This window comes from Mercenaria mercenaria, chromosome 2 (genome assembly GCF_021730395.1).
Source record: "Mercenaria mercenaria strain notata chromosome 2, MADL_Memer_1, whole genome shotgun sequence".
Classification (NCBI taxonomy): domain Eukaryota; kingdom Metazoa; phylum Mollusca; class Bivalvia; order Venerida; family Veneridae; genus Mercenaria; species Mercenaria mercenaria.
In genome coordinates, this window is record NC_069362.1 from 44,488,274 (window position 1) to 44,500,300 (window position 12,027).

At 35.9% G+C, this 12,027-nt stretch overlaps 1 protein-coding gene across 8 annotated transcripts in view; it reads left to right on the forward strand.

The window, feature by feature from the left end:
• The window catches only part of LOC123563836 (tolloid-like protein 1), a 123,181-nt gene that overhangs the window by 76,679 nt on the left and 34,475 nt on the right, over window positions 1-12,027 (forward strand). For 2 of the 8 annotated variants that reach the window (XM_053536450.1, XM_053536457.1), the window contains exon 1: window positions 7,763-8,222. The exons of the other annotated variants lie outside the window; for them this stretch is intronic. In XM_053536450.1, coding sequence (XP_053392425.1) covers window positions 8,057-8,222 — 166 coding nt within the window. In that variant the 5' untranslated portion in view covers window positions 7,763-8,056. Of the gene's footprint in view, window positions 1-7,762; window positions 8,223-12,027 lie in introns of those variants that run through there. 8 annotated transcript variants of the gene reach the window in all.

Below are 12,027 nucleotides of genomic sequence, written 5' to 3' on the forward strand. Positions count from 1 at the left end.
CAACAGGAACAGTCACTTTCAGACAGCAGCATAAATAATTATGTTTATAAATAATATTTAAACGACAGACATAAAGTAGACAACAAAAACAAAAGAAACACACCAAGCTTCTGGTCATATGTCTATATAAAATTCCCCTCACACTGGGATTTGAACCCGCAGTCTCCGAAATAGGAGTTGCACACTCAGTACCTAAACAACAGATCCTCAGATAAGCATGTGTAATATTCGAGAGCAGTACAAAGGAGAAAAGGCACAATGTCGACAGAATGTTAGTCAAATCTTTTATTTATGACCATGCAGGGCGAAACTAATTTTCTTTTTATGTCAACAACCTCAAACCTATTTTGCCTCTTACGAATCAGAATTACCTGCCGACACCACACAGTCTTGTTTATTGCATAATACCAGCCAAGTTGTATCGCATTTCTACCTTTAAACAATTCAAAAGAGAATAGATTCTAAATTATCTGAACCGAGACATTTTGCTAATTGTATGAAACAATTTACATTGTCATCAAATCCTCTTTTATTTAAACATCACAAGTTAGATGAAAAACTTAAGAAAAGATAAAAGACTGAAATAAAGATATGGTCTTAAGGCATTCACACGGTGGTATATATATCTTCCATCAAAGTTTACCACAGGCCAATGTCATTACAAGATAATTGTATCTAGTTTAAAGCTAATGTAAAAGAAGCTTCATTTTCAAAATTCTAAAAGCGTTGAAATGGATAGTCAACTTTTTATTTATTAACATCAGTTGTTGAACTTCCGTTAACTATTCTTCATATTTTCAACAGTACTCGTACCTTAGTAATTTAAGTAAGGAATTCGAACCATTGACATACCTATTAGCAATCTGCACCACATCCCTTCAAAACTGCGCACACTACCACCCTAAAACTCCCCTGACTTATATTTATTGTTATACATTTTCTTATGATAAAAATCAGACAAATGAGCTCAGACGATGATTCAACGATATCCAAGTTTGAGCTCCAACAACTAAAGAATCCCGCTCGACTAGCCGGAGTTCCTGATTTGCAATCAAAAGTTGGCTAATAGCCTAGTAATTTCGACAACCTAATGATATTCGACACATGTAAAAGTATTACTGAGAACGGTCAACATGAAAAGATTCCTCCGGTCTAACCAAAGATTTTGAAATCGGTCCCTATATATGTAAGTCAAACGTTTCCTATGTACAGGACTACTGGAATCAAGTCTTAACTCCATTCTCCAGCTATTGTATCTTGAGTGTCTCCCACGTAACTAAGAGGCCTGTACTGGTTCTTCCCAGGAAAGACGGCTTCACGTGTATCGTTGCTATACACCGGGCACGTTAAAAAACCAAACTATCTATTCGCAATGAGCTAGGCTAAGTTAGCCGGAAAGGTCTGTATCTAAAAAGGATTTCTCTCTATCTGTTCTGGGTGCTATATCTCACTGTGTCCCTCTGGTCAGATCGCTTTGTGTCTGTACTTGTAGAAGATGAATTTCGCGCCCTGTGTGGCTGCGTTAGCTATATGTAAAGCGCCTTTGAACGTGTTCATTATGAAAAGGGCGCTATATAAATCTGGTATAACAATAATAATAATAATTGTATGCAAGGAAGCTATTGCAGTTGCTTACATTTTTAGGATCTTGAATGTACGTTATAAAACGTATTTTGTAAAGCAAGTGGTGATTTAATATCAAAACGTTATGGCCAGTGATGTTCCTAATGATGTTGTGGTTTACTTTTTCGTCTTGCCCTATTGAAATCAAAATTAAAAAAGAAAAAAATGAAATCATCGCGAAAGCCAGGAATTCTGGATTCAGTCATAAATGTTATGTAATTTTTCAAACATTTCTGATGATATATCTATTTAAGATGGATTTTCTGCGGTTATCAGACGTCTGTTTTGTCACGCAAGGTGCAGTGATACTTACATGCAAGACATTTCGTCAGTTTTCAAGACTAGAGAAGAGTCACCACTTTGTTGGCTTGATTTTTGTACTTTTCAATGCACATGAAACTTGCGTTGCGGTTTTTAGTTTATTTAACCCTTTTCTGCACTTTCGTCTTAAACTTACAACTTATTGTTAGCAGTGGTTCGTTTTACTGCCCGTTTCAAATATATCTCCGGAGTTTATTACTTAACCACTAAGAAAATTCAAGCGCTATAGCGGTTTGCAAATAGAGTTATATTGCATCCTTCATTAACGTATGACCGGAAAACTTATTTTACACTTTTGTGTTATTCATTTTGTTTAAACGGTCATTTACAAGTTCTTCTTCATGATTTTCAATGATGCGGATGCTTTGGCCGTCAATACCAGGGTCCTAGACAGGTATATGATCAGTTAAACTAATCAAATTGCTCATCAGAACGGAACGGTTTCATTCGGATTTTCGAAAGCGTGAAATGAAGTACACACGTCAACGCAGTTTAACAATCGGAACAATTTAATTTGCGATAACATGCGAGAGTATTCAAATGTGGCATGAAGCGATTGTTGAGACTTAATTAGACCTTGTTATTTTGACAGAAGAAACGTTTTGATAACATTTCGAACACTTTAATTGAACGGCAATATCTAAAATAAGTGTGTTGTTTTACGAGATCGCTTACAATAAGGACATGACGAAGTTATATTCCATAAATTGTTAAAAGAGCTGTAAGGCAAAGTGTTATCTACTTTTTTGACTGTCCTTTGAAACCATAACTGACAAGTGCACACCTGGCATGCATTTTGAATTTGTCAATATACAAAACCCTCTGTGGTACCCTATATATACGAGTCAGTGAAAAAAAACACCATAAGTGACAAGGGCACACATGGCATGCATATGGTATTTACAGATATAGAAATAACTTATTTGAACAAATTATTTGTACTTTATATATATTAGTCAGTGAAAACAAGACATATACCCAAATATATTTCAAACATTTCAGTTTTATCACTTTTCCATCGGTGTACATCTAAGACAAAAAATATAACAATAGACTTGGCTTTAATCGTTTCTCACTTATATTTAATACAGTTCCTCTTAAACAGGAAGAATGGTCCTAACAAACTCAACTTTTAGGCATGACTTTTCCCAAACTGCCATTTCTTGCTCTTTCTGAAACCGAATTTTATTAGGTTAGAGCGAGTTAAAACAATAACTGTTAATACTGAGACACCGTTCCATTATATTGACTTCCTATTATGACCAGCGTTTATAGCCGATCTGGACATATGTAAGTAAGAGATAAGTACCAACGGCATACTCTCAGGGCGGTAATTGTCAGTAATTGTCCGTAATTGCCAGTAATACTGAGGTTGTTTCAGTTACGCTTAAGTTAATTTTCACATTTATTGACATCCCGTTGGAGCAATAGTGTCAAAACGTTTTCCTTGGAGACAAATATACCACGAGATATGTGAGGAATGGTCTGACAGAGGTCTCGTTATGGGTTACTGCAAAATTCAGTAAAAGCTCGTAAATGTTTGCTACAGTCAGGAAGATTTCTGTTCTATAAATTAGCCGTTTGAATGTAGCGTTGTGTAAGAAAGAAATCCTATTAAGATACTGGGCTCCCTCTGTCCCTTTACCGTTGGCAAAAGTGAACCCTCCAACACTTACTCTTCTTTTAATTTCCGTCTAAACATGCCATCATTTCGTATTATGAAACAACCGCAAAACATGCACTTTAACAGTATTAATGAACTACGAAAATTATAATTAAATGTTTTTCAAGTTTGAGCTCCAGCTACTAAAGAGCCCGCCCGACTAGCTCTGGCATGAGTCTTATATTGAAGAGACCGAAAACTTTATTGCTGATTTGGTTTGGATACAACGTAACAGCAAACAGTTAACCTAACGAATGTTCCTGGTTCCTGTACCAGTAATAATTGAGCCACGCCATGAGAAAACCAACATAGTGGCTTTGTGACCAGCATGGATTCAGACCAGCCTGCGCATCCGCGCAGTCTGGTCAGGATCCATGCTGTTAACTAACCGTTTCTCTAATTGTAATAGGCTTTGAAAGCGAACAACATGAATCCTGACCAGACTGCGCGGATGCGCAGGCTGGTCTAGATCCAGGCTGGTCGCAAAGCCACTATGTTGGGTTTCCCATGGCACGGCTCAATAATCATGTTCTCCGCAAGTAACTATTAACTTCTCTACATGAATGAGATATGAAGAACAAGAAATTTCAGTAATAATGTTTTTTATCAAATCGTCATGGAAAGCATGCGCCGGGGGTCGAACTCACGATACCCAGATTCGTAGATTTGCCGATACTTCCTTTTCGTAATGCGAAATTATATCGAGGGTTATCATTTATTCAAAGTGTACACAATGAAAAATGTTTTCTGTTCTTTGAAAGCATGCGCCGGGGATCGAACTCCCGATCCCCAGATTGAATTTCATAGATTTGCTGATACATGCTTTTCAAAATGCGAAATGATATCGAAGTGTACACAATGAAAAATGTTTAATGTTCTGAGATTTAATGAACGAACTAGCATTGTCCGCCCAGTTATGTAAATTTTTGACTGAAATATTTTCTAAAGTAGCAAGTAATGCACTAATGATGCAGTTAGATAGACTTGCGCATTTGACGATATAAAAATTATTAGAACTGCTTTCTAGCGATTCTGGAGATTTATTTTAGATTTCCTTAGGCGAAAAACACTGAATTTGGCAAAGCACTGTCGATTCCTTACGATAGTGTCTTGCCGCGACACCTGCAGATCTTCAACTCGGTCGAAAAGTACTTCGTCCAGTGTGTCCCAGACTTCCTTTGTCGGGATAAATACGTTGGACGTAAACGGTTTAGAACTTAACTCATCGGTTTTACCTAGTTCAAAATCAAAACCCAGTATGAGTCTAACTTGAATGTTTAAAACAGAAGTATGTTGTCTGGAAGTGTAAAGGCTAGACTAATATACATTGCATCATGTTGTTTTCATGCCGCAGAAAAATTAATCATCTCCATTGGGCTAATTTAGAATCAGCTGTCGCCACTACCTCGTCCAGCCAAATATGGGTAAAGTTCATTCACATTAAAACTTGAGTTAGTCCGAAAGAATGGCGGCTCAATCAGGATGCTCCTTCGCATCCTGATTGTGAAAACACGCCTGATGTGGACCACTAAGTCCGGTAAAGCCTGGAGGTCCGACTGTAACAATATCAACAGACATGCAAAAGTTAAAACAGATAAAATGTAATATATATTAGTTAAAAAGACACAAACAATAATATTTACATAAATGTAGGGAAACTGCTTGATAGATCACTCCACATGATAAATCTTGATTACAGTTTCAAATCATAAGCGTATTTTCGCTTTTAATTCCATCACAACGTACAAACTCCTTTCTTTCAATGATTTCTTAGTGCAGTAACCAGCTAGAAGTTCTCCTGTAGATTTCATTATTAGATTCGCGCTGGGAGTTGATGCAATTTATGAGTATTAACATAAAAGCAGTTTGTACAGTGAGAATATATCATAAGGAATATCATTTACATGTAATACAGTTTTGATTGTGTAAAATGTTGTTTAGGAAAATACTTGAATCTTGTCACGATAAAAGGTACTTCCAATGCTACCAAGAGACAATCCATTATAAATTGTAAAGACTAAATATTGTCGAGAAAAAAAGGAAAAGATATTTCACTCAGTGAGTATTTTAGAAAATGATTTAGTGTGGGTGAATTAAGTTAATAATGTAAGTTTTCGTAATTTAGTTTATTAATAATTGACCACAGCGACAAATATCCAAATTGATAGAATCCCACGACGGCACGATAGTTAGATGAAGCACTTGGTCATAACTTGATCCACATACGCGAGGTAACGCACTTCGTCAAAGCTTTGATTCGCACACGGCACATGGGTTTGGTGGCATAATAAGTCAAAGATTTGATTGGTCGAAGTAGCGCAAAACAAAATCAAAATTTGATCCCCATACTGCTTGCGGGCTAGGCAACGCCATATAGTTGCAAAACGTATGGTTCTAGGGCATCATGCCAAAACATGCACAACGTCCGGTGCGTATGGTAATGTCCAAAGCCAAAACTTGCATTTTTACAGTTATGCCTAATGCACCAGCGTGCTGAATTTCAGTAGCACCTAATTATTCAGTTAATTGGTTCTCATTCATAATACTGCTATTTTATGATAGGAAATCGTAATATCAACACCTGTTTAATATAGTTGATGCTTTTTATGTGACGTCATTGCGTTTATGCGTAAGACACATTACCCGCAGAGAAACTGTGTTTATCTAATTTATTATATTTGTTTTGTATTATCATTCTGTGATTTTGATAATACACGCCTAGCTGCGCATTATGCATGTCTCATTTTGTGTTCACATTGTACTTATTAATTGGTCGTACTATCCCAAATGACTGCCCATTGTGTGCTCTCCTACGCAAGTCGTTGCGAAGCGATGAGGTGGAATGACGATTATGTAAGAGGGCCGAATTCGGGGTTGGAACAGGCAGGGTAACACATTTTAGAACGTAATAAGGGTCAGAGTATGGAACGGGGTCGTGAATATTTTTTCCAATAGAAAATTACGCTTTCTTCCCGTATGTATTTCATGAAACCTCCGTTGCATTTCAAAGTAAGACTTGAATGTTTGGCAGGGTATAGCTTATGATGAAAATGACCTGTTTTCACACAAGCCTCTGACATACTGGCATGGTATAACGTCAATTCAGTTTTTTTTTATTTATTTCAAAATATATAATAGGAATTCCAGACATAGGCGTAATCAAAATAGACGCCCTGAAACATTTCCCGGATTTTGTATTGTGTCTGTGTTTTTTCTTGTTTACACAAATAAGATCCCTCACCAACCAGGATGTGACAGGGCGGAGTTCTTTTTTAAAATCTTGCTGCTTTATTATTCACTTCATATTTTGTTTTCATGAAACTGTATGCAAACAAATAGTCATTGGTCTGTCTTTTCCTATTTTGACGGGTGTCATAACCACAGTATTTTCTGAAACAAATCACGAGTCATCTGTTTCATTGGTTGACCTGTATACAAACCTACGGTTGTCTTTGACAAATATCTTAATAAAAAGTAGATCGCAAAACTAGAATGAAAGATCAAGATCACGCATCAAATGTAGACTGCGAAACTACAATAAAACTTCAATAATCAACACTGGTCCCGAAATCATAGACCTGTACTTTCATCCGCACGGCAATTGATCACCGAACACAGGCACGTCTTTCGTTTGAAGATTCCTAAAATTGACACACGCCCTACGCAGTCTTTGATGTCGGTAAATCTCTGAACGACCATACATTCTGATCAATAAGTGGTTCAACATAGTCCAAAGACGAACCTGCGTACCACAACGGATTTCTGGTATGCGTAAATGACAGCCCACTGATTCAGTGAATTCCTAAAGCTGACACATGATTTTAACTGATAGTGCTTACATTACCTTAGCTTGCAGGATTAAATATTTGGCATATATTTCCGCGCGTATACCCAGTGCATTGTAGGTTATTTTTTATCACACAGCCGGAACCCAATGGTTTGACGGATTTTAAATTCAGCTCATGTCATTAATAGATTTATACTCCTCATTCTAAAATGACATTTTACCACGTGGGGTACCCAGCATCTACCCCCGCGACAACATAGCGTCTGATTCACCTGTGCTCTCGGTAAAGAATCGATAATTCTGTTACAGTCAGCGCGTCACGTCGCGGCAATTTATCCACTATTATTTTATACTAGTTCACCATGTGCGTATAGTATTGTGAAACACGGCTCTCGATCACTATATAAACCATCCGGCAATACTTGCTTTTATCAATTACGCTAGGCTATTGAAGTTTAAATAAGAGCTATATTTATACCCTACTTTCAGTTTATAAATTGTTAGTGTTATTGTAAGAGCTTATTTTTAGGGTTTAACTTCAAACAACTTTCTTTATTCCGTCCATTTTACCAGACAGTGAGAACGGATTAAAGGAGAAACCAGATTTTTATTGTAAATTGAGACAAATGAAGTAACAGCGTCACTTTTCTATTCGGATAAACATGGAGTTACGGACAGGGATATATATATTTTTGCAAATTTTTGGAGTTTCATTTATAAGTTGTGATATAAAACGTGCTTCTGTAGGATTAATAGAAAATGCACCAAAGTATGGAAGTTATCCGCATAAAAGCTCAAATGACCATTATATGGATCCATGCAAAGCATGTAAGTAATTGAAATGTATTGTTTATAAATGGAATAAGGAAGTTATTATACAGTCAACATTGTATATAATACTTGCAATATGATTCTTATCTATTTAACCGTGGTGTATTAAATGTTCGACTCTCACTTATTCAAGTTTAAAACATAAATATGGACAAACAATTCTCTCTCATAGTTTAGTATGGATTGTCAATATCAGTAGATTTATCCACAAATCACTTTCTAGAAGTTTGATAAAGTTCGTTTATAACTTCGTTTTGACTGTTGTAGAAATTTATAAAGAAGTAGGGGAATTCTTGAAGAATTGACCACGAACCCTTACTCAAATAACCCGCATTTATTGGGAAAAAAAGAACACCTTGGTAAAGCTGGAAAATGAAATTTTCTGCATGTGTGCACTTTCTCTCTGTGTAATAATTTAAAACAGACATGCTATAATTTTCACCATCAAACCGTTGTGAAGTCCGATGACTCTTAAGTTAAATATTATAGTATTAAATGTTTAAAGTATTGGGATGTTTTTGATTTCCTAAGTATTCATTCGACAAACGAAAGTTAAAATAAATTGTTTGCAATCTTAAGAACTGGCCATTACTGTTTTAAGAATTGTAATTAGGTTCTTACAGTTCTAACTCTGTGGCGTCCAGAAAAAAAATACTTTACAGCTCTTCTATTTCTAATATTATATTTTATTGTAAATAGTTATATAACGACTTGCCGGTCAATAGTCAAAACTATTTGCCCAAGGTTCGAATCGTAATTACACTGTAAGGGAAAAGATCGAAAAAAAAGATGATCTAGCCGGTAGCCAGACTAATGCTTTACCTGATAAATACAGCTTTATAAAAAAAGTACTTTTCATTTTATTAGATTTAAACCGGCTTTTGTGTTTAGCTAAAAACGTACTCGCACACCGCAGTATGAAACGGTTCCCACCGCATATCAGGCCCTCCACGCCGTCTTCCGACGGTCTATCACAGCGCCCTTCTATATCCATCTCTTTGTACGCGATCGATGTAATTTCCTTTTTTTTTTTCTGTGTATATGAAATAAAGATAAACATAAGATAAGTAAGATAAGATAAGATACCAGTTCCCAGACGAGAAGGTTTTTACATTAAATATTGAAGCGAGTCATTACCACTGCCTTTCTCATTATACTGAGTGACCCAGCACATCATAAACATATCTAACTATAAGACGATTCAAATAAATGGATTCATATAAAAAAATCTCGTATTAATTACATATCCTGGTAAATATTTCTATTAAATTACCGCATACACGTGCACACATCAAGACAGGTGATTTAATTTTAGGTACTTACGTACGTAAATCTTCATAAACGTTGATGGAAGTTTTATGAAGCCATTATCCGCTACCTCTTTTCTCTATAAAATAGGGCGGTTTTAAATGTTATTAAGCATACGAAATGAGTTCTACATCAAAGGTCGGTCAAAGAGTTCAGTTTTTTTGTTTTCAAATAAGGCCAAGAAGTATATTAATTAGTTCACTCTGTCGATCTGTGCGTTCTGTTTGACAGACATTTTTTCTGTCCATTTTTAAAGACCCGTGGTGACATTTCAACTTCATCATTTCACGATTTCTGCTTCATGTTTTTACGATTTCCACTTCTTGAATTCACGATTTCACGATTTCCACTTCATGAATTCACGATTTCCACTTCACGAATTCTCGATTTCCACTTCACGATTTCACGATGGTGAAATCGTGAATTCATGAAGTTGAAATCGTGAAATCGTGAATTCGTGAACTGGAAATCGTGAATTCGTGTAGTTGAAATCGTGAATTCGTGAAGTGGAAATCATGAAATCGTTAAGTGGAAATCGTGAATTCATGAAGTTGAAATCGTGAAATCGTGAATTCAAGTGAAGTGGAAATCTGATGTGAGTGAAATCGTGAATTAGAAGTGAAATCGTGAATCGTGAAGTGGAAATCGTGAATTCATGAAGTTGAAATCGTGAAAATCGTAATTCGTGAAGTGGAAATCGTGAATTCATGAAGTTGAAATCGTGAAATCGTGAATTCATGAAGTGGAAATCGTGAATTCTGAAGTGAAATCGTGAATCGTGAATGTCATGAAGTGGAAATCGAGTGAAATCGTGAATTCGTGAAGTGGAAATCGTGAATTCGTGAAGTGGAATCGTGAATTTATGAAGTTTGAAATCGGAAATCGTGAATTCGTGAAGTGGAAATCGTGAATTCGTGAAGTGGAAATCGTGAATCTGAATTGAAGTGAAATCGTGAATTCGTGAAGTGGAAATCGTGAATTCATGAAGTTGAAATCGTGAAATCGTGAATTCGTGAAGTGGAAATCGTGAATTCATGAATGTGTGAAGTGAAATCGTGAATTCAAATGAATCGTTTAAATCGTGAATTCGTGAAGTGGAAATCGTGAATTCGTGAAGTGGAGATCGTGGAATCGTGAATTCGTGAAGTGGAAATCGTGAAATCGTGAATTCGTGAAGTGGAAATCGTGAATTCATGAAGTTGAAATCGTGAAATCGTGAATTCGTGAAGTGGAAATCGTGAATTCGTGAAGTGGAGATCGTGGAATCGTGAATTCGTGAAGTGGAAATCGTGAAATCGTGAATTCGTGAAGTGGGAATCGTGAATTCATGAAGTTGAAATCGTGAAATCGTGAATTCGTGAAGTGGAAATCGTGAATTCGTGAAGTGGAAATCGTGAAATCGTGAATTCGTGAAGTGGAAATCGTGAATTCGTGAATTCGTGAAGTGGAAATCGTGAATTCATGAAGTTGAAATCGTGAAATCGTGAATTCGTGAAGTGGAAATCGTGAATTCGTGAAGTGGAGATCGTGGAATCGTGAATTCGTGAAGTGGAAATCGTGAAATCGTGAATTCGTGAAGTGGAAATCGTGAATTCATGAAGTTGAAATCGTAAAATCGTGAATTCGTGAAGTTGAAATCGTGATGTGGAAATCGTGAATTCATGAAGTGGAAATCGTGAAATCGTGAATTCAAGAAGTGGAAATCGTGAATTCAGGAAGCAGAAATCGTGAAATCGTGAATTCATGAAGTGGAAATTGTGAAATCAAGAAATCGTGAAATCGTGAAATCAAGAAATCGTGAAGTTTTTTCGTGAAATCGTGAATTCGTGAAATCGTGAATTCATGAAGTGGAAATCGTGAAATCGTGAATTCATGAAGTGGAAATCGTGAAATCAGGAAGCAGAAATCGTGAAATAATGAAGTTGAAATGTCACCACGGGTCTTTTGTACTAGTAGTCTACGCTTACTTCTTTTCTGTTTCACTTACAAGATGCTTGAATTGAATCAACAGAAGAAAAATAAGATTACTTATTATTCAAGTAATCTTGAATGTGACTGTCAGTGACTCGATTAAAATATGAGAGCATGCTTCTTTTCTATTCATATTACAAGATGTTATAAACAAACAAACAAAAATCAAGTTACTTTTAATTTAAGCTATTTCAGTGAATTTTGCTGTTAGTGACTCGATTAAAATAAGACTGTTGTGTTACAAGACATTTGGATTCATTCAGCAAAAGACAATAAATCAAGTTAATTTTAATGTAAGCGGTTTGAATTTTACTGAGTGATTCGATTAAAATAAGACCAAAATAAGATCCAAGTGCTTACTATTAAGATTCTTTAATTCTTGCTGCCTTAAAATTTATCTTAACCAAAGAGCTATAAAAATACTTCGTTGTCTTAACCTACCACAAGGAACAATTTACTGGTTAAACTTGATGTTAATTAATGTGAAATGTTTATTTTATTCTAATGCATCTCATTTATTACT